The sequence below is a fragment of the Botryllus schlosseri genome, chromosome 15, assembly GCF_051294905.1.
Source record: "Botryllus schlosseri isolate E-star chromosome 15, Bs_hap1, whole genome shotgun sequence".
In the NCBI taxonomy this organism is placed as follows: Eukaryota; Metazoa; Chordata; class Ascidiacea; order Stolidobranchia; family Styelidae; genus Botryllus; species Botryllus schlosseri.
In genome coordinates, this window is record NC_137250.1 from 4016974 (window position 1) to 4040505 (window position 23532).

At 37.7% G+C, this 23532-nt stretch overlaps 1 protein-coding gene and 2 long non-coding RNA genes across 6 annotated transcripts; all 3 read left to right on the forward strand.

The window, feature by feature from the left end:
* The first annotated feature begins 506 nt into the window (after nucleotides 1-506).
* Nucleotides 507-22265, forward strand: LOC145456991 (uncharacterized). Of its 2 annotated transcripts, none has more exons than XM_080335142.1 (6): nucleotides 507-638; nucleotides 1129-1259; nucleotides 20837-20910; nucleotides 21235-21300; nucleotides 21370-21450; nucleotides 22030-22265. In XM_080335142.1, the coding sequence occupies exons 1-6, from the start codon at nucleotides 531-533 to the stop codon at nucleotides 22164-22166; spliced, it is 597 nt and encodes a 198-aa protein (XP_080191268.1). In that variant the 5' UTR covers nucleotides 507-530; the 3' UTR covers nucleotides 22167-22265. The 2 variants fall into 2 exon arrangements, with proteins under 2 accessions (XP_080191268.1, XP_080191267.1); XM_080335141.1 differs by lacking the exons at nucleotides 507-638; nucleotides 1129-1259 and adding exons at nucleotides 18809-18972; nucleotides 19808-19938.
* Nucleotides 8883-12803, forward strand: LOC145457319 (uncharacterized). 3 transcript variants are annotated; one of them, XR_013920839.1, is made up of 3 exons: nucleotides 8883-8994; nucleotides 10999-12087; nucleotides 12620-12803. It is a non-coding gene; the product is annotated as an uncharacterized LOC145457319 (long non-coding RNA). The 3 variants fall into 3 exon arrangements; XR_013920837.1 differs by lacking the exon at nucleotides 8883-8994 and having other exon boundaries at nucleotides 9022-11578; nucleotides 11640-12087; XR_013920838.1 differs by lacking the exon at nucleotides 8883-8994 and having other exon boundaries at nucleotides 9024-11777; nucleotides 11973-12087.
* LOC145457320 (uncharacterized) lies at nucleotides 12828-16766 on the forward strand. The gene is made up of 2 exons (XR_013920840.1): nucleotides 12828-13467; nucleotides 15620-16766. It is a non-coding gene; the product is annotated as an uncharacterized LOC145457320 (long non-coding RNA).
* Nucleotides 22266-23532: the final 1267 nt, after the last annotated feature.

Here is a 23532-nt window from a genome sequence, read left to right on the forward strand (position 1 = left end):
CTATGGGATAATAACCGAATTTGTCTGGCCAATATGGCAGCGTTGACGAAAAATATTCCAGACCGCTGTCGTAACTTCAACAAAGAATATCTTCATGCAGAATACCAGCAGTATTTACACTCAACGTTGCTGTTTGATTGGTGAACTTTGCGTGGTCGCTTCGAATCCATTACTTTTTTTTGGCATCGCAACTCTTACGGCGTTTTGAAGTGATGACAATTCGAATAAAATAATTCTGATTTTGAGTAACAGGCTAGGATATGTACGGTACTCAGACTACAGTCGAGATTCGGCAATTCAATCGGTTCTGTGATAAGATAGGGCTATGCAGCGGAAAAACACAGCGTGGTGACATTATGAGAACATTGAGGTAGCACGGCAAATGCACTTGATTCTCTGGCGAAAGAAGCACGTTTTGTTTCATAATGATAATCATGTGAAAAATCCACAGTCCTATATAATTGTAGTACTCTAAGTCATGAGACTATATGTTTCTGTAACGACGTCGTTAAATTTACCGAAGCTATACGATGGCGATATTAATTGCATTTAGCGTTCTCATTGCATCGTCGGGAAGCTTCGCATGCGATAGCAATGATCCGCTACCAAAACTAACACAGCCTTTGGACTGGAGCAAGGTGAGAACGAACACATTTTAACGAAATTTAGTGGACTATACAAATCACTGGCATCTCGTTCTTCGGGAATTTAAGTTACAGGATATACAATTATTGCTTTGACTGCTTTATTTTAACGAAATTTAGTGGACTATACAAATCACTGGCAACTCGTTCTTCGGGAATTTAAGTTACAGGATATACAATTATTGCTTTGACTGCTTTATTTTTTATGATTATTAATGCTTATTGTTGATGCAGTCAGTATACCTAGGGCAAGAAATCTCCCCACACTCTCCAAGCTTTGAGCGTGGTATATGCGATGCTATTTTCCACTGTGGCGTCAATAGATTCGCACTCCTTTTTATATCACTTAGATCAGCGACAATTCTTGAGCTGTAATCACGCGTCACGATTCCAACAGGTACTTGGATATCAGGCTCCCTGTGCCCCATTGGGATTATACGCATTCCAGATATTCCTCATTACGTTGTGGCAATTTAATATCTAGTACAACGGAACATGGTATATGACAATCGCTACCTTGGATCGGTTCGATCTCGATTTATCGTGTGTGGTATTGGACAATTTGCCTTCCATTCAGAGCGAACAAGGAGATGACTCAATGATCATTTACAAGAAGTGAGTATATACCTGAGTTAGCCTATACCTGCAATATGTATTATAGTAAATCTAGCACATAGTAGACGAGTAAAAATCTTCAACTATCGCCTTATTCAGGCGAGTATATTGAATAGCCTACCTGCTCGAGATCCTCTCTATTTGATTATAGTGGGACTTTGGCGAAACAAGCATGGTACGCAAACTCGAGATACGACACCACATAAATTGTTATGTATCGTACATTTCGAAGCATATAAGAAAATATAATGTATAAGTATATATATGTATACAAACGAATCAGGAATATATTGGTAGACTTTACCGACCTTCAATGTCCCGTTCACCTATGAAATCAATTGTTTTTTAGTTCATCATACAACTTTGGTAATGATTTCGCGAGACCTTGTTAATAAAGTTATCTAAAGATTTACTGATATAAAGCTTTCATGAAATCAACCAAATGATATCGCCATTGAAATATTTACTAATTGTGATTGTGTCGGTAACGATATTTGTCGCAGATGTTGTTTGTACTTCCGTGCTGTCGGTGAATTGGAAAATTTGAAAATCATATGGCCCTCATATTTTATGAGCTGGATCAAACCCAGCAGCCCGACATTATCTAAAATACGGGTTATATTTCATTTGATGCATACATGTCGGTTTGTTGGTAATGTTCAGTGCTCATGTTGCGAAATAACTGCTTCTTGAAGATTGATTGCCTGCATGAATTCGTTATTCACTACGTCTCAGGGCTGAAATACGCTCCCGCATATGTATGTCGTATGCAAATGTTGGCCTCTTTTGGGTTTCAGTGGCATACGGAAGAAGAAACATTGGCGTTTGGCTCAAAACACGAATGGATATTACCGGCACGTCTATGAAACCCGTAAAAATATTTATTCATGGGTGATTATTGGCATTCCTATAGTTTTCTATGCCATAAAGTATTTTATTACCAAGCGATATATCTAGAAATTTCTCCCGTTCATTTTCATTTGCCTCTATATCGAACATCAATATTCGGGGCCATTTTAGCATAGACTAATTATCAAACCATCATTTCATCATGGTATCGGTACGAGACCAATGGCATCACACAATAATCCATGTATATTTCACTGAATTATTTTAACATATCTGAGAATGCGCTCACCTGTAGAACTCCATGGAAATAACTTCAACGAATGAATTCATTAATCCAGCGACGTATCTTCCTAATTTTAGAGGAGGAGATCGCAGCCATTGACTTTGACGAAAATGGGAATTTCGACTTGGAATCTGCAAAGATAGGCAAATACATTTTCATTAATTAGTATGAACTTTTTATTGGTAGGAATATATCATTTTCCACTGCAGAGGAAGGGTTCAAGCATGATCTTTTGACATAAGTTGAAAACTACAAACACTATCTGGCACAAATTGAATGCTCACCCGAAGGTAAGAAGTTTCGAAACGTCAGAGACGATATGTGCGAATCTACATTTTGATATCCGTACTGTGGCTTCAAGTAGGCCAATATCAATAAGAAGTTCGCAAGCAGCTTGCTGCATTCAATAGACGACCCACAAGCAAAGACGCGCTGGCACCGAAGTACTGTCTATTGATGTATCTACCATAACTATACTGTTTTTAGTTGTCTTCCGTATCATGTTGCTTCAATCAATTCAAATGAATTGCAAGCAAAATGAATTATCACATTGATGTGAACCCTTGCATTACGCAATTTTACTATGTCATCTGTTATAGGATGGGTAATACTGATATTCACCGACGTAAAAACGATATCGGCTGAGCTGTTATTGCAGATAAAGAACGATCTGTTGCAACAAGGAGTGGCTTCGCCACTACGCCTCAGTAGCTGCGCAGATATAGAAGATATATGAGTATTTATTTTCGACGTACGTGCATGAATTGAATGTAATCTAAAATTGAAAAATTCAATATCAGAAATAATATAAAAGCGATACTACGATAACACTAATCAATAAATCAATGTACGATACATTTGCATTGTCATATTTTGCAAAATATTCAGTTGCACAAGAGGTTCCGAGTCGGTGAGCCATAGGAGCAGTCTGCGTAGACCAAAAACGATTTGGAAAATTATCACGTGGATGAAGTTTATATGCACATCGTAAAATAGGCTACATATTCTACGTGCAGCAATTTGAACGACTATTATCACATATGAAACAATCTGACTGGTGATGGAATGAAATGGTAAAATATAATTTAACTGCGCATCAGCTAACAGGAAACTGAGAAGTGTCGAGGAAAAGGATGGATCAGCAGGTTCAGCTCAGCTCAGTTAATTAAGAATTTTCATGATGTGATCAAATGATAGCCCAATTACTGATTTTTGGGGATGGTTTTTGCAACTTATTTTGAAACTTCTGGGAGCTTCCTAAATACTCAGAATGTATGAAGTATTATTTTTTATGTCGTCTGTGAGACTTTTATATTGCAACCATTTTTCATACACTTTTTTACTGTCACTTTGATCAAGTATTGCGCAAAATGTTAAGAAGTCACTTAAAACAATGCTATGAAAGTATTTCTATGATTGTTCTAAAGAGACTTTGGGGGTACAAAAATTTAATATACATTTAGGTAATATATTTATGCAATGAATATATTACCTAAATGCATATTATCTATCTATTCTCTTCGATTTGCATAACAAATACCCATGAGATGGATTGGCGGCTACTTATTTAGCGTTATCTATGACGCATCAGTTGGCCTCTAAGTTCAACAACCCCACCCAAGAATGACAGTGCTCGAACTAAATTAGGAATGGAAATAACGCAAACAGGCTATTTCTATATTTGTCCATGGCGAGGTTTTGTTGAGATAGATTAGTTAGGTAAAATGTGTTTTTACAAAGTTGCATTCGTTCATTTGAAAGTACGAAGCGATAATCTTGATATCTGTTGAGATGATAATCTAATTCAGGGATGTCCAAAGCGCGACCCGCGTTTAAATTTTAGGACCTTTCCCATTCCACGGACCCCCAGGCGCAGACTTGGGCAACCAGAAAACTTTCAGCTGTTCCAATTAGAATTAGGATTAGAGCTACACAGTTTTTCCAAATTAAATAAGAATTGAAATTAGAACTACTCAATTCGGTTAAAAAACTTGGAGATTGACTGGAATTCTGAATGAGAATGAAATACAGGGAAATTCAAGTTACTTAGTTATTTTCATATCAAGTCAGAGTTCATTCTCATAAGCACGAGAATTGGCAACGTCAGTACACCAAGCTTCGCACTTCGCGTCTCGCACTATACAGTTTACCTGCTTGGCTGGAAACTCATTCCGACGGAGCTGATGTTGCAATCTTGCCTACGAGCTCTAGAGCAGCAGCCCCGAGATAGGGAAAATAATTTTCTCTTTTCAGTAACTCAAAACATCACGGTCCTCTCACGCTCTGCTGTGAAATATATTTCTATGTCGTACTGTAATCAGAGGTGGTCAGTAACGAAGTACTTCTGCTTTTTCGAAGTACTTAAGTAGTTATCCTCTGCTTCTGGTAATTACTCAAGTACATATTGTTTCGCTACTTCTACTTCGTAATATTTTGTGAGCTACCTAGTTACTTTTCGCTATTTTCCGTTTGTCAAGTAGAAGTGGTTTAATCCCCCAATAACAAAGATAGCCTAAGGAATTTCAGGGCTGTTTTCACTCAGTACCAACATTTAATTTTCATAAAAGTTATGTAATACCCAGAATTTTTGTTGCGCTTCGCGCACAATAGACTTGGAGTGACAAATACGTTTTAACGAAAGTATCGTTGAATACAATCTAGATGCCGGGTTGCGTGGTTCCGTTCACACCGCATTATCGCCTATGTCAAATATTTCATCACAGTAAGTATGGTCCCCCATAACGTTTGAAACTAACGTTTCGCAATCTAGCAAGTATCTATTATACCTAGCAGCCCATGACGTGTCCTAATCTGGAAAAGTGGACTTTGACTTTTTTTTAAACGTTAGACCTGTTTTAGCAGACCACCGTTGAAACTTTCTGGACAAAAGATTTGAAATATATTTTCCGCTTTTTAGAACTTTGTATTTTTCTTTCAATTACTAATATTATTCGTTGAGTTCTAATTATAGTTTCACTTCATTTGTCTGGAAAATATACATGTTGAAGTATGAAAGCAAATGTAGTAATGCCTTATATTTTCCCAAAATAAAGCTATACACTATATAGTATTTACACGACCTACCATATTTTTAATTGACGTATACTAATCGCGCAAAGTGTCTGCACAGTATTCGACACAACTTCTTGAACTATAGGAGCCTTAAAATATGTGGGAGGGCGACATGCCATGATATTTTCTAAACCGGGGTGTTCGAGTAAGTAAATGATTAGTATTGCACTTCCATATCAATACTATCATCTACATCCCATTATGTGGACGACTGCTTATTCTGTCAAAATTGACACTTCCTGGGATGCATCAATATGAATTTAGCTCTCTACACCTTTCGCACAGTTCCATTTGCATCTTTTGACAGTCCATGCGAACGAAGTCAGTCTATTCTACTTCTACTTCAAGTAGTTTTAGGTCGCTTATGAAAGAAGTACTTCTACTCGTACTTGAGTACATTTTTCATCTCTACTTCTACTTCTACTTGAGTAGCTTTCTTGACTACTTTAACCACCTCAGACTGTAATACAGTACTTGCCAGCCTTTTGGAGTTCGTAATCCTCTTTTCATCCCAATTCCATTGTGTGACACACCATGAGATATGTGACAACTTATGAAAACGTAATTCAACTCACAGTACATCATTGTTGTTGTTGTTGTTTTGGGGTATTTCTCGACTGCGATGGTCATTTACACCAGACCAATGTTCTTTAATTTCATTTCGTAGCTGCCGACTTGTAGCACAGCCCAATTCTAGACTTCCTCAGGACACCATCTACACGGATCAGGTGACGAGGAGCCTGTACCGCCGTACACTGTACACAAGTCAGTGACCAATTAAACTGCAAGCTCGCAAGTAACATGGCGCGACAAGTCAAGAATACGAGTGTATCAAGTCGACAAGAATGAATACACAAAATTGATGTTTGAATATAGGAAAGCGCACGCCTAATCACTAATTGACCTCTTATATTCAACACCAGGGCAGGGTTCGTATATCGCATTGACTAGTTTGGATTCCGACAATTGTTTGCGTACTATAATAGCGATCTGGTCTGCTTTGATGCACATCCATCCATATTTACGTTCGCAAATCGTTACTGGAGGAAACGAACAAGCGCTGAAACGAATTCCAATCGCAGGCATAAACGATAACACACTGTCCAATTTTGTTGAGCTACCATTAAAAAACTATTAAACAAGGTCGTGCATTTGCTCATTCAATTCAGAATGGAGACGATATTTCTTGGCTTGCGGCATGCGCGCCTCCAAATCGAAATGCGCAGCAATGACAAGTTTTTTATTCTCTGGCGTCGCTTATACATTCGCCTCATTACTAATCAGATAAATTGCTCGGCTCACATAAAGCATCGATTCTAGCGGCAATCAAGCGCGGCAAATCCATCCTACACCAGGATTGGTGCGTATGTATGAACATGGTTACTGGTTAGTTAGGAAAAGTGGTGCCAACGAGGCAAAAATTCTTAATCTTGTGAACGATTATCGTGAAATTATGTGAATTCAACCATTAGTAAAAGCACAAGCATCTTATAAAATACATCGGAGCCGGAGCTACCGTTTAAACACCGGCTCCAGCTCCGGCTCTGGTTGCACTTGAATTTTATGTAAAGCTTTGGCTCCAGCTGTGGCTCCGCTGAAATGCACGGCGCCGGGCCTCCGTCTCCAAAGCCCTGGTAACTACTAAATAATCCCTCAAAACAGTAATGTCGAACATGTTCATAGAAGACAATATTACCAGATGTAAGCAGGGTTGAGTTCTAACCCAAGTAACCATCAGGAACAAGTCGGTGACATCGACATTGCATTCCGGGAAGGGGAAAAAGTGCAAACTGTATTAAGAGTTTTCTGGGAAAAGGGACCAAATAATAGTATTCACAGGGAAGGAAATGACAATGCGAAAACATTGTAAACCGTTGTAAAATACACGGAGCTACATGAAGAATAAAATATAATTCAAATATCTTTGGTTCCACTTTTCTTTACTTTACTCTGACCCAAAAGGCCCCAGCGCCAGTCTCCAGAGAAACTGGAATTGTGAATTTGTCAGGTGATGAACAAATTTCTAACACCCGCGATATAATTTTTAGTATTCCTCGCCACGAATACGTAGGGCCAACGATGCATGATGATTAATACAGGTGAGGAATAGAAATATTTCAACTTATATCATCCTTAGAGACACTGGTTTAGCGGTATATATGTGTATTTAATCGGCAAATCATCCAATGTTTGCCAATTCCATTGTTTGCAATTAACTCTATTACTCCAATAGAGCCCGCATAGTCCGTGATATAATATTAAACACTTTTGTGCATAGCGTTGATAACAATGCAATTCCAGTGGAAAACGACGGTATGGAATTGGAATCATTTGGGTGAGTATTTCCTTCAAAACAGCTCATCATTTGTGACAAATGTGGTGGATATTATAAGCATTTTTCAATCTATTTAAAATTGCATTGCGGGCCGGGTGAAATCGTCTGGCTGGGCGTATGTTTGACACCCCTGTGTTAGTAGGTCAATGAGGTGAAAAGAAATATTCATAGAACTACAAGCACGGTGCAGGAACGTCAAATCAAAATCATGCGAGGGACTCACCATGATAAAATGTTTGAATAGTCTCAGATATATGACTCGCGCTACAATGTGGTGATGGTGTGATTCTAATATTAAAAAAGTGCGCGTTCAACTGGCAATGTCCTGAAAGCAATCGAAAACATATTCGGCCACTTACCCGATGTTGTAGTGGTGGTATGTTATAATGAAGGGATGGACGAAAAAGTTTAAAGTGATATCTTTCATTTTCTTCGAGGTAAAACTGATTTCCAAATTTGTCTGCAATATTTGTGTATGACTTGATTCGCTTCAGTTCGTGCCAAAACTGTATTTGTAAGATACCGTCCTTCAGACGACGTTGCAGCGGAATTTGCCAATTTGTCTGTCGACTCCTTGCGCTGTGCGCTGGTATACAAGCTAAAGCAGATTCGTTGGAATTTCATTTGGTAACTTATTCATCCATCGGCAAGGTTCTTGTTGCAGATGTTGCAATGCATTGCAAGTACTACACTGTAAATCCGCAAGGTCGTATTGAACACTTCATAACACTTTTTTCTGCGTACAGACACACTTTTTGGGCATATAAACGCATTGGGCCATTATCGTCGCAATGCTTCTGCGTATTTCTCCGTTTACTTGTAACACTTCGCCACTGCGGCTTATTTTCAAGAAAATTTATACTTAATAATGTATCATCAATTTCGCATTGATAAACCATCGGTACGCTTGGAGATCACATTAAATCATGTTATATGTAAAATAATATTACTCACTTGACCCAGCACAAAGTTTAAGGGTCATATTTCATTGAAATATACATATTCCCCCGTGACGCAGAGGGGTCACCACCTTCGTTACGGTAGATCGCGCTCGATTTCAGTTTGGATTTGAATTAGTGGTTCGTCAGGCTTCAGGCAGAGAGTAGGGTACACGACAAAACTTGGCGAAATGGATATATTGAAGCAGTTTCTACTACCTGATGGCGTAAAGGATCGTAACATCCATGTACTGTAAGGTATGGAAATGCGGTAAATGTTATTGAATATATGTAATGTGAGAATAGTCATAAAATGAACTCGTTTTGACATTGCAGTAAGGTCGTTTGTTTTAGATGTTTCAGTAGGCTACTGATATCGCTCATTCATATGAATGTTCTTTAGATGTTTTGTAGTATATGATTCGTCTGATCTTATTGCTGGATGATCGAGCTTCGAATCTGATAATATATCATGCTGCGACCAGGTCCAGTACTACGGTACTGATGGGAAGCTGCTATAGAAGTAACTTTTTTGACCTAAGGATAAAGGGATGTTCTCTTTATCCACACTGAAATATCCCTATGTAGGCGATATTGTGGTCCATTGTGGACAAGTACTGCAACGTCAGCAATTGAATGCCGGTATGACAGTCATGCAACGGTTTTCATTGTTTTTCAACTGCAACACATTATACACTGTCCTGTGGTAAGATGTTAACTAAAGCGATTTTTTTGACATGTCAAAATAAGGTCAAAATTCTTTACAAAATCAAAATTTTGTTGGCAACTTGCATTTCGTTTGTATCATAGATGATTGCACTATAAAATGTAAACGTGGAATGGCAGCGACCGATTTTGCAGCTTCATTCCGCTTCACTGAAGCTTTACTCAGACTTATTTTACGGCAGCTACTGTAGGATTTATGACAATCCAAAAGTTGTCTTCCAGAGCTCAGAATTTACTGAATCTGGTCTTGATCGAAAGCTACTGTCGCACGGACTCCGAAAATATCAATCAAAATAGGGTCAGGCTCCGCACTTAGATGACAAATCACCCTCAACATCTAAAATTTGCATTGTTCAGAACAATCGGATGAACGCACAACAATGACCATAACAATGACCCATTGCGGCTCTTCGATCGTTCGGACAATGCCGATAATTCAGACTTGAAGGGCGAATTCTAAGCGGTTCAGTGCCTGATCATATTTTCATTTACATTTTCTGAGTCAGTGTGACAGTAGCTTTCGATCAATACCAGATTCAGGTAATTCTACGCTCTGGAAGACGACTTTTGGATTGCCATAAATCCTACAGTAGCTGCCGTAAAATAAGTCTGAGTAAAGCTTCAGCGAAGCGGAACGAGGCTGCAAAATCGGTCGCTGCCATTCCACGTTTACATTCTATAATTGCACTGTCGGTGAACTTATCATTTTACAATTTACATCTTGTAGCCCACTTTATAGTCCAACCGTTGTAGACGGACCATCATCGTCTGGTCATTGTGAATCATAAATTGTCAAATGAAACAAATACTCAACATAGCCTATTGCACTATCCTAACTGAAGCAAGACTGCGTGGGCATTGGTTTTTCTATTAGAAACCGTATGATGAAAAATTGCGATGTAGACAACTTTGTCATAATGAGAGAGAGAGTGCAGTGGACGCACAACTTCAGTGTTGCCGGCCAACAACTGCAGCTGGTGAACGTTCTTTCTTAATTCTTGCCACACTACTTAGTTAGGACAGACACTTTCTACCCGAAAATGTAGGAAAGTATCTTTCGTTGTACTACAACAAATTTTTAATTATTTCTACCATAATACGAGATGTAACTGATACTAGAATTATTCATGAGTCGAGATTTCGATAAAATAAGTTCTTTTTCATGTAAAAATTTGTCAATTTTCATGCTAAAAGATTTTTTTCAGGTCAAATTACTTCGGAAGAACAGACAGCCCCAGTCAGAAATTAGGATAAGTTCCGGTAATACAATTCTAACACTATGTGAGAAACACCTAATTTAAGTACATGGGGTCAAAATTAAGTTTTTCATCATCAAAATATGTGTGAATTTGAATTTTTTACTCAAAATCTTACCTTTTTAGGTCCAAAAAATCGCCCCAATAATAGCACAGCCAAACAAACAATCTTTCCAACAAACCATGGATCACAAGGGGTAGTATTTGTTTTGCCCAATCCCCCATTTGACTTTTCTGAGTTTATTGAGATACGGTAACTGAACTAAACTCTATTTTGCAGGTAGTATGTATTGAACTTGGCACCTTTTTGATATGCATTTGCTGTATGGAATACTGGTAAGCATCACGGTGTTTTGTAAAGTGAACTGGTATATCCTTAGAGAATGAATTTGATTATGTTGCAATCGGTTATCTTTGTGATAAAGATTTTTATGAACGTTTGCTGATAAAATTTCACAGAAATTGTTAACAATTCAGGAAGTATACTAACTGTGCCAGAGTAAAATTGGTGGTAACGTCATGTGCAACTTTCTATTCCATTAAAGACACCCTTCTGTCACGTACAACTTATTGCAGAAAAAAATAACTGTATCCAGTATGATATCTGCGTGATTACTGAGCAGTTCATTTGTATTGCGAATTTTCGCAACAAATATTTTCTTTTCGATAGTCTTGGATTGATCCTCAAATTCGTCCAACTGATGTCTACTCTTTAAAAAGAGCCCCCTGGGTCTACCGTACCTGCGCTATCAGACAATGTTGGCCGTGACGTGAGGAGTCGTTCGTAACGGGTTTTGTGCCAGCACAGTCATCTTATGCGATGCAGACCTTCTCAAGAACCCATGGATACATGTGATTATGTAAGCCTATTTATTCAATTTTTATATCACCATTGATTATGTAATTTGCTGGTTTTTGCAGTCCTACTTTTCTCACGAACTATCTCGCAGAGTAGCTTACGGACTATTCGATATGAACTGAAAAAGGCTTCATCTGTGTACACTGTACAGTGTACAGTGAACTGTATACTCTGAACACTGAAAAGGGATGTAGTTGAAAGTAATGAGCTCGTGTAACTTGTACTTTAACTATTGCTTACTGAACTATAATGGACTAGGTCAGTGGTTCACAACCTGGGGGGTTGAGCACCTCTCCTGCGCTTCTGTAACATATTACCTGTGTGAAATATTTATATTTACTTGTGCATAAAATTTACAATTTTCCTTTGGTATTTATTGTATTTTCTTGGAGCAGCAATTGGATTTGACCAGTACAGAAAAAGAGCCGCCATGGCATGCCACGAATCAGAGACTCATCAAGCCTGGGTTGCGACCGATGGAAAGAATATGAAAAATGCCCCAAAGTGCAGGTAGTATGTATTGCAAATGGCACTTTTTTGAAAAAGATTTGTTGTTTGAAATACTGGTAAGCTTCGCCATGTTGCGTAAGTAAACTGGTATATCCTTAGATAATGAATTTGATTCAGCTGCATTCGGTTATTTTTATGAATGTTTGCTGGTAAAATTTCACTAAAAGGATTAACAATCCAGGAAAGTATGGTACTCGGGCTGGAGTAAAATTGGTGTTAAGGTCACATGCAACTTTCCATTACAATAATTAATTGTTCTATGAAAGACACCCTTTTGTCACATACAATACATCCAGTCTGATATCTGCGTAAGTAAATACTGAATGCTGGTAATGTCTTATTTTGTGATAATATTGTTGATGTACAACGTTCTTTCGAGTTCTCCACTAGTTGCTGACGATTATACTATATATTAATATATTATATACTATTCAATTTTATATTGAAGTTTTGTACCTCGAAGAAGCTGTTCGAATATTGAATAGTTCCCTTGTATTGCAAATTTTTAAAACAAGTATTTTCTTTTCAGCAGTCTTAGATTGATCCTCAAATTCATCCAACTGATGTCGACTCTTTTAAAAGAACCCTGGTTTCACCGTGCCTCTGCTAACAGACAATGTTGATTGTGACGTGAGCAGTCATCTGAACAGATTTTGTACCGGTGCAGTCATCTTTTGTGATACATACTTTTGCCTCAAGAACCCATGGAAACATGTGATTATGTAAGTGTATTTATTCATTTCATATATCACCATTGATTATGTAATGTGCCGGTTTTTGCAGTCCCAATTTTCTCAAAAAACTATCTATATATGCTATATTAGCTGAAGAGAGGCTTGATCTGTGTACATTGAACAGAGGTGTTGTTGAATGTGAAGAGCTGGTGTAACTTGTATTTAAACTACCGCTTACTGAACTATACTTGGAACATCAAATGGAGATCATTTCCCATGTCGTGCTAATTCCAATTAATTTTGTTAGTTAAATTTTATCAGGAATGAAGGATTTTGAAAGATTGAGAACAGTTACAATTACAGCAATGAAGGAAAAGTATTCAACACCTTCGATAAGATGTCACAAAGTTTTCGTACTAAAGACAATCAATGTGTCCTTTGTCTGGTATATTTTCTCGTCTCAATTCGAAGCACCTATAAAATCTTGGAATCAAAGTTATATGTAAAGCCTACCGTATGTCAATTATAATAATGGAAAACCGAACCCATAGGGATAACAATTCTGCTACATTTATTGTCGGATCTTGTTTGCAATCAATTACATTTTCAGCGAAACGAGGTTGATGAAGTGAACTGTCATCTCAAAGCCAAATTGAGAGACAAACGAATATAATCCAAGACCCAAGCGCATGTCTTATTGAAACAGGTACCGTAATCTTTCTTTTTTGTGGACCATACAAATTTACATAGACCTGCGACGTTCTGCTATAACTGTCATTTTGAGTTACAGTTCTGCATTCTCACTGTTGCCTGTGCGTCTGAATGTCAATGTAAATGTCAAAATGGCCGAATTGAAAAAAAACGCAGACCTGATTCAAGATGTTTTTATTAGTCGTTATGCTAATTTTAGTCCTTCTTCCTGTTCAACTCTACAACAAACGATAGGCCTAGATTGTTCTTAAAGTGAATCAGTTACAGCAATTCAGCTATATAATTCATATATACCTCATAACTGTATGTTTTGTTGAAGATGATGATTTTCATATCACTTGAGACATTGTTAAACTGTTTTATATATTATACATATTGTACAAGCTGCTGTACTCATCTTTGGAATATTCTAAAACTTTGATAGTCAACCTCGAGTCTTCCAGTAAGAGTGATGATGACTCATTTTGAAAGTGTTCCGGTTTCTGGTGTATCTTGGAGTTGATCATATAATAACTCTTGTATATTGGTTTCAAAACTGACTCCACCATGTGCAGTGTCTTAGGCCGCTGGCTGTATGAACAGGTCACTGCAATACACTCTGCTATGTCTGTGAATTGAACTGTCATTGCCTAGTAAAAGTACAGATTCAGAATTTCATCATGTTCGACTTACAGCAGATTGCGGTTTATCATATGTACAAGTAATTGAAGTAATGTTAACAAAAAAAAAGATACAAGACTGTTGTTGCTTGCAAGAAGTTGCACAGTGGTGAAACTTTTCTAGGTGGTGATGGTTTTCCTTCTGGTAGACAGATAAAGAGAGTTGTTTGATCACAACTAAAGTGATCAAAGTTGAGCATACCCTCAGTGACTTGTCTTTTAGTTGGGCGTATTCCAGAAGGAAAACCATCAACACCTTGAAAAGTTTCTCCAATATGCAACTTCTTGCAAGCAAGAACAGTCGTGGATCTTTTTTTGTTAACATTACTTCAATAACTTGTACATATGATAAACCACAATCTGCAGTAAGTCGAGCATGATGAAATTCTGAATCTGTACTTTTACTAGACAATGACTTTCAATTCACAGACATAGCAGAGTGTATTACCGTGACCTGTTCATACAGCCAGCGGCCTGAACCACTGCACATGGTGGAGTCAGTTTTGAAACCAATATACAAGAGTTATTATATGATCAACTCCAAGATACACCAGAAACCGGAACACTTTCAAAATGAGTTATCATCACTCTTACTGGAAGACTCGAGGTTGACTATCAAAGTTCTAGAATATTCCAAAGATGAGTACAGCAGCTTGTACAATATGTATAATATATAAAACAGTTTAACAATGTCTCAAGTGACATGAAAATCATCATCTTCAACAAAACATACAGTTATGAGGTATATGTGAATTATATAGCTGAATTGCTGTAACTGATTCACTTTTGAAACAATCCAGGCCTATCGTTTGTTGTAGTGTTGAACAGGAAGATACCCGTTCCACCAAGTTCATGACATAAAGGTTTGTGATGAAGTACTATGATGAAAGTTCAATCATTCTCTCTTCCTCATCATAATTGTGCTACGTTCATATAGAAATTAATTGATGGATCCCGCCGACCATGATTTTGTTGTTAAAGCAGCAATGTAACAAATTGTAACATGCAAATTGGCATTGCAAACTTGGTAAAACTAACCAACATTTTTAATGGCGCTATAAAAATCAATAATTTGCTTATAACTTTTTTTCTGTACATTTTCAAGACAAAGTTCTATGGCAGTGAGATAGAAACATGGTGCTTCCGCAGCTTTTAAGCCCAAAACTAGCTTTCTAGCATAAGCGGTTATTGAGATATGGCAAAATCAGCTATTTTCGGCTCGTTCGGTGAAATTGCACGGCCACTGGAGGGTGCAAAAACCTGAAATTATGATAGAAGTGATTCATTTGAGATTTGGGACCAAATATCAAAGGCACTTTTTGAAATTCAAATTTTCTTTTTTTCACTGCACCTTATTTTACATGTATCCGAACGCCTTTCCTAAGCTTGTGTAACCTGCGTGTGTGAAATCTTTATATTTATTTCTGCATAAAATTTAGAATTTTCATTGACATATTCAAAACTTTGGAATTTATTCACATTTTCAAGGAGCACAACTTGAAATCGACCAGTAGAAAAGAAACAAACGCCATGGCACGCCACGAATCAGAGATTGACCGAGCCTGGATTGCAGCTGATGGCAAGAATATAAAACTGCTTCAGTGAAAATGGAGTATTCAGAAACATTCTTGACGTTTTGAGCTGCTACGCATTGGATTGTCATACCCTAAAGGAGTGGTTGTCAAACAGGAGAAAGCATTTGAAGCGACGTGAAGCCGCTGTAAACTAAAATCTTTTTCGCACATGCATGCATGGCAGCTTGTAGTTATTTCTCTGTGTATGGTCAGAATTTAATATTTGAATATTCTCTCATCAACAACCATTACCGTCACTGCCATCCAACTATCCGTTGGGATTTCTAGCGTTCTGGTTGCTTTTTTAAATTTAATTATACGACAACAAGGAGTGTGTGAAATGTTTTGCTATCATATGGGAGCGTGTCCAAAAATTTTTAAGAACCACTGCCCTAATGACTTCCATATTTCATATTTTGCAGCAGACTGGTAAATAACAACAAAATCTTTTCTGTAAATCTGCAAAATTTGTATGGACTCAAAGAAACGATTTCTTTATTATTTAAACAAAAGTGATTGGCATTAAGCTGATATAAATACTACTAATGCAAGCCCTACGATATTTTTAGCAGGCCCAATTTCATTAAGAGTGAAAAAATACTTATGGTTGTTTATCGTGGTAGTGGTATTGATACTGATACATTCATTGTTTGTTTGTTTACAATAAAATTAGAAATTTACAAGCCGTAATTTGAACAGTTTTAAATAAGTTGTAATGATTTGTGTTGATCATGTTTTCCGCTAACGGGCGTAACCAATGAATTTGATTCCATGCCCCTGTCACGAAAGTTCAGGATACTAAATGATATTTTTTTATCACTATCCCTAATTCCCTATGCATTCATTTTCATCATTGAGCGATTTGCATGATATTTGTAGTAAGTTTGCTCTTAAGCATTTGTGATGTTCGTAATTTCATCGACTCTTCCGGGAACGGTTTCAACTGCTGATCTGTCACAGCAGCTATTGGAAATTTCAATGTTTGCACGTATTTAATCACCCTGGTTGGGTATTATAAGCGTCATTTATTCATGAATCAATAAAATCTGATTTTACTTTGAGCCCTGCGTTCCGGTGACTAGTCAACCAGCCACTTTGAGACTGAACACTTTTTAGGTAAACACCTTAAATTTGAACACTTCGCAACACTTCTAGGCGTTCAATTTTTGGATCACGTTTCGTGTTCAATTTTCCGGGTTAAGCAACACTTCAGAATTTACAGTGTAAATATTTCTTGACACTTGAGCCTATTCTTTTCCCTTGGTGTATCGAAAATATGTGACGTCGACATCAACAATTTAGTAATCTTCAATATCATTCATTCAATATACTACTGAATTGTATACTGAACTTCTGTAGCTGCAAGAAGCTCTTCAAATTAAGATCATGCAAATATGGTGAAACAATCAGAAAAATTGGATATTCCAATTACGTAAGGCACGAGGAAGACTGCAATTCCATAAGCAGACGCATGAATGTGATCAAACTATTCGTGGGAATGGTGCGGCATTCCTGAAAATGCGATGAAGAATCAACATAGATTCATAGAAGACGTTACCACATGAGCATATCACTTCACATTACCGACGTGGCGATGAGAATTCCAATACGTTTCCTTTGTTTGCATGTTATGTTATATTTCTTAAGACAACCATGTAAATATGAAAAATCCTGTATAATTATAATACGGCCAGGTATATTTGCTTGGGCAGCTTGTTACTTTCATACCACATCATATTTAGAGAACGGCACGACACAGTTGTCTACTAAAGACGCTCATGATCATGATCATGTTTACCTTTGTAGCTCATATATACACGCGGTTCGAGGGTGCTTAACACAAGTCAACAATTTCAACCATGTAAACATATTGTTAAGACCTTTGACCGACCTTTGCCTTGTCGTACTGCAAAGATATTGTAGGCCTACTGTGGATGCCGTGTGCTTTTGATATCAAAATCGTGTACAATTGAATTTGCTGTGTGTCGCTTACGTGTGGCCATGGCCTTACAGCTTTTCGTATATTGCCGTAACGTTATGAACGTGTCATCACATCATCTAACGTGTGCCAAGCTCATGGTTCGATATAAGCACAAAACGGCAGTCATATATACAGTATTTTGCACGAATAGGAACGAAGGATAACCGTGCGCATGCACTATCGCTATATATTATTATCAATCATTGCTATTGACACCAATCATAGGCTATCGCTAAAATCTGTTACAATTTTACATGCACAAGCGTGGTGTCGCGTTTCGTGGAAAGTCGTATAGCAGAATGTTCCTTATATTAGAGGACCACAAACTCTGTGATAATATCTTGTACTGAATTTCCCAAATTTTAGTCTTTAGCCATGGCGGCTTTTGAATATCATATACAATAGTTGTACATGCTATCTGAATTTCAGATTTGTTGAGATTGTCCTGGTCCGTGGAGGGATCCAAAACGTAGCAGGTAATTAAACATCATTTATTTATTTGGTACGTTTTCTGTTTCAGCGATTCCATCATTATTTTCATCAAATTCTCTCTTCTTGGAAATAATAGGATTTGAACGAAAAGATTGGCCATTTCTACGTGTTTTCAAGAACCAAATCTTCTATGGTCTCTTCCCATTGGTTTCCCTTGCTATATGGCTCCTTTGGAATTATAACCGAATTTATCGGGCCAATATGGCCTCGTGGACGAAAAAGATTCCAGACCGCTGTCATAAACTGGCCAAAGAATATCTTTATGCAGCAGTATTTACACTCAAAGTTGGACTTTGATGGCTGGACGTCACAACGTCATTGCGAACCCTTTTATTTTTTTTTGAATTCCCACCTTTGTGGCATTTTGAAGGATGAAAATTCGAATAAAATTATTCTGATTTTTAGTTACAGGCTAGGATATGTACAGCACGCAGACAAAAGTCGGCAACTCAGGCTTTTCCGTCATTAGATATTACCGACAAGCGGAAAAACACAGCGTGGCAACACATTAAATGAGAACATTGAGGTAGCACGGCAAATGCACTAGATTCTCAAGGGAAGGAAGCACGTTTTGTTTAGTAATGATAACCGTGTGAAAAATCCACAAGCCTATATAATTACAGTACTCTACATTATGAGAGTATATAATGCTGCAACGGCGTCGTTACATCCACCGAGGCTATATGATGGCTATATTATTTGTATTTTTCGTTCTCATCGCATCGTCAGGAAGTTTCGCATGCGACAGGAATGCTCCGCTACCAAAACTAGAGCAGCCGTTAAATTGGGACAAGGTGAGAACGCGCGCATTTTAACGAAATTTAGTGTCGCCTATAGGCTATATATCATTAGCAAATAGTTCTCTAGGATTGTAAGTTACAGGGTATACAAATACTGCTTTGATTGCTTTTTTATAATTAGTGCTTATTATAGATGCAGCCAGTATGACTAGGACAAAATATCTCCCCACACCAGAGATGAGCATGGATTAGGATTAGGTTTTGAAAAAACAGGATTTGTGAAATTTTGTCGGATTTGGATTGGATTTGGATTGGACATTTTTTTCAGAACGGATTAGGATTTAGATTGGATTTACCGATTTTCTGGGAGATTGAAATGTCGTGTGGCGAATGGCGACAAATTTTATTCAGATCAGTTATTAATGTAATTATGGTTACTAAGTTATTATGAATCAAGTGAATCGTTGGTTGTGAAAGAAAATTTTCGAATCCCTCCATTGCATAAATTAGTATTTTTTCTGAATTCCCCGTTGGAATCGGATTAGGATTGGACATGGACTTGAATATGAAAAAGTTATGGATTAGGATTTGGATTTGGATTTGAAGGTTCGGATTTGGATTGGATTAGGACATAGAAATTTCAAATCCGCTCATCTCTGCCCCACACCCGCCAAGGTTCTGAACGTGTTATACGCGATGCTCTTCTCCTTCGTGGTGTTAACAGATTCACACCACTTTTTATATCACTTGGTTAGTGATCAACCAAAACTCTTGAGCTGATCACGCGTCACGATTCCAATAGCTACTTGGATATCAGGCTCCCGAGGCGCCTGTGGGATTATAAGCATTCCAAATATTCCTCATTACATTGTGAAAATTTCATATCTAGTACAACGGAACATGGTATATGACAATCACTACCTTTGATCCGATGAATCTGAGTTTTGCGTGCGTGGTAATGGACCATCTTCCGTCCATTCTGGGCGAACGTGGAGATGAAGTAATGTTCCTTTACAACGAGTGAGTATACCTGAGTTATATACTCTAAAAATGTATTATAATAAATGTAGCATATAACAGACGAGTAGAAATTGTCAACTAGCCTTGTGCAGGCGAGTACACTGAATACCCGCGGGAGATGTTCTCTATTGGATTAGAATGGAGCTTACATATTTGCGAAACATGCATGCTAAGCAAACTGCAAAATACGACACCACATAGATCGTCATGTATCGTTCATTTTGACACATATAGAAAAACAGAATGCGTATATATGTATATAATCGAACCAGGAATATATTGATACACATTGACCACCTGTATCGTCCCGTTGACCTATGGGAAGCAATTGCTTTCAAGTTTATCATACAACTTTGGTCTTTATTTCGCGAGACCTCGTTAATAAATTAATCTAAAGAAATTCTGATATATAGTCTTCCATGGGAATAAATTAAATGATATCGCCAGTGAAATCATGGTTATTCTTCGGGATGGTATTAGTAATAATAATGATATATGGCAACACAAATGGATTGCGAGTTCGAGTCCGACCTAGCTTGACAACACAAATAAGTAGCCATGTTCGTCGCAGAGGTTGTTTGTACTTCAGTGCTCTCGATGAATTTTTAAATCCAATAGCCCTCTTAGTTTATGGCTGAGACAGGGAACCCTAATCTGGATTGAACCCAGTAACCCGTCATTTCATAGAATACGAGTTGCACTCCATTTGATGCATACATGCTGTTTGATTGATCATGTTCAGTGTTCAGTGCTATTGATGTTGCGAAATACCTGATTCTTGAAGATTGATTGCATGAATGAATTCGTTATTGACTGCGTCTCAAGGATGAATTACGCTCTCGCAAATGTATGTACGACTGTACGTCGTATGCAAATGTTTGCCTATTTTGTGTTTCAGTGGTATACGGAAGAAGATACATTGGCGTTTGGCTCTTAAAAAGAATGGATATTACCGGCACGTTGATGAAACGCGTAGGAATAGTTATTCTTGAGTTATTGACATTCATATGGTTTTCTATATGTCTTAAATTATTTTATTGCAAAGAGGGATGTTTCGAAAATTTTCATGATCATTTTCATATATAGAACATCAGTATTCGGGGTCTTTTCAGCATGCTAGACTAAATATCAAACAATTCATTTTATCACGGAATCGGTACAAGGCCAATGGCACCACAAAATTACCTTGTACCATTTTAACATATCTGAGAATGCGCCAACTCACCTATAGAACTCCGTAGGAATAACTGCACAGTATGAATTCATTAATCCAACGACCTATCTGCTTAATTTCAGAGGAGGAGATCGCAGACGTTGACTTTGACGAAAATGGGAATCTCAACTTGGAAGTGGCGAAGGAAGGCAATTATACATTATTAATAAATAGTATGAACTCTTTTATGGTAGCATTTTATTATTTTTTCAATGCAGATCAAGGGCTGAAGCATGATCTTTTTACATATCTTGGAGACTACAAACACTATTTGGCACAAATTGCTTGCTCACCAGAAGGTATTAAGTTTAGAAACGTCAGAGACGAAATGTGCGAATCCGATCTTGGCATCCGTACTGTGGATTCAAGTATATCAGAATATATATATATATATATATATATATATATATATATATAAGAAGTCCACAAGCAGCTGCCCGCATGCAGTATACGATCCACAAGTAATGACGTGCTTGCACAAAAGTAGTGTCTATTGCTGCATAGTGTGTAATGCAATAACTACTGTGTGATACTCTGAAGCCTGCACGAACGTTCAATCACTTTCGAATAAATAGCGCTATGGAAAATAATCGAACACAGGGGTCATCCATCGATAAAATACAATAAATAGCGAAAGAAGTTTGGGATCCCGTCATCAAACTGACCGACGTAATGAATATGTGTCATACAGGATGCATTATTTATCGGAAATCTAAATATCAAGCATTGTGAAGCATGGTTGTTGTGAATTTACTTGCCTTCTGTATCATGTTGCTCCAATCATTTAAATGAACTGTAAGCAAGATAGATATACACTGCCTTGACACAATTGATATGAACCCCTCCGTTACGCAATTTCACACTATCATCTGTTGTAGGATATGTGATACGGATCTTCACCGACGTAAAAACGGTATCGGCTCAGCTGTTATTGCAGATACAGAACGATCTGTTGCAACAAGGAGTGGCCGCGCCACTGCGCCTCAGTAGCTGCGCAGATATGGACGATATATGAGAACTTCAATAGGATGTGTATGGACTAATTATATTCTCAAATTGAAAAATGCCATATCATAAATACTCTAAAGGCGATACTCCGACAATCGTAATCACTATATCAATGTACGATTCATTTGGATTGTTTTATTTTGCACTTATTGAGTTGCACAAGTTGGTCTTAGCCGATGAGCCATAGGATCAGGTCCGGGTGAACGTTGATAAAATGGTCATATTCAGATTGTACAATATAGATTCTACCTGCAGGATTTTGATTATAGTGGCTGCCGAATTCTCATACTCATCTGAGTCCACAGCAGGGCCTAGGCGGTGTAAAGTGGAGGCATTCACACTGAATGAAGAGTGAAAGAAAAAATACTAAAGGACAGGCGACAAAATGAGGGGGAGTGTGACGGAATGCGAGAATAATATGCAGAGGTGGTCAGTAACGAAGTACTTTTACTTTTTCGAAGTACTCAAGTAGTTTTCCTCTACTTTTAGCACTTACTCAAGTAGATTTAATTTTTTGCTACTTGTACTTGGTCATAATTTGTGATTTACTTACTTACTTTTCGCTATTCACAGTTTGCAAAGTAGAAGTATCGACTGGGAGAGAGAGAGAGAGAGAGACTGAGACAGTGAATCTTAAAGACTTTTTTCTCAGAGTACCATCAATCTATCACAAAATTGAAGCTATAAGTCAAGAATCTTCGTGAAATAGATATGGAGTGACAAGTATGTTTTCACTGAAGTATCGACCAATATAATGAGGGTAGTGGGTTGCGTTGTTTCTTTCATACCGTATCACCGCCTGTATGACATGTTTCATCACAGTCAATATGACTCCGAAAAATATTTTTAGCTATCGTATCGTAATTTGGCCTATAAATATATTATCGTAATCGAGCATTCTAGGCGCACATGGTGTTCAAATATGGAAAAAGTTACTTGACTGATAAGCACTAGACCAGTGGTTCCCAACCTTTTTCGTCTCGTGCCCCCCTCGGTCGATATTTGAGCTAAAATTCCCCCCTATAAAAAGTTGCCTGTGACTAAAAAATGTGCTTTTTAACGCGCAACCATGTGTTGACTGAGCAATAAATGGACAAACATATTCAGATATGTCCGAGCTATGGCGAATGCCGACCGCACTAAACTTTGGTAAAGTACAGTCAAATTTGACCTGTTTTGACCGATCGGGTAGCTGCTGACGAAAAATAAATCACCAAGTCCGCTTGCTATGGACTTGAGTTTAATCGATGAATTTGATACGGTATGTTTTTTACGTTAGCTCATATGTTGGCTTGAAAAGTTAAACAATTTCACTAGCGGCCTTGTGCTGAATTCGGCTTGACGTTCTCCTGCTTAGTAGCAATTTGGTCGAG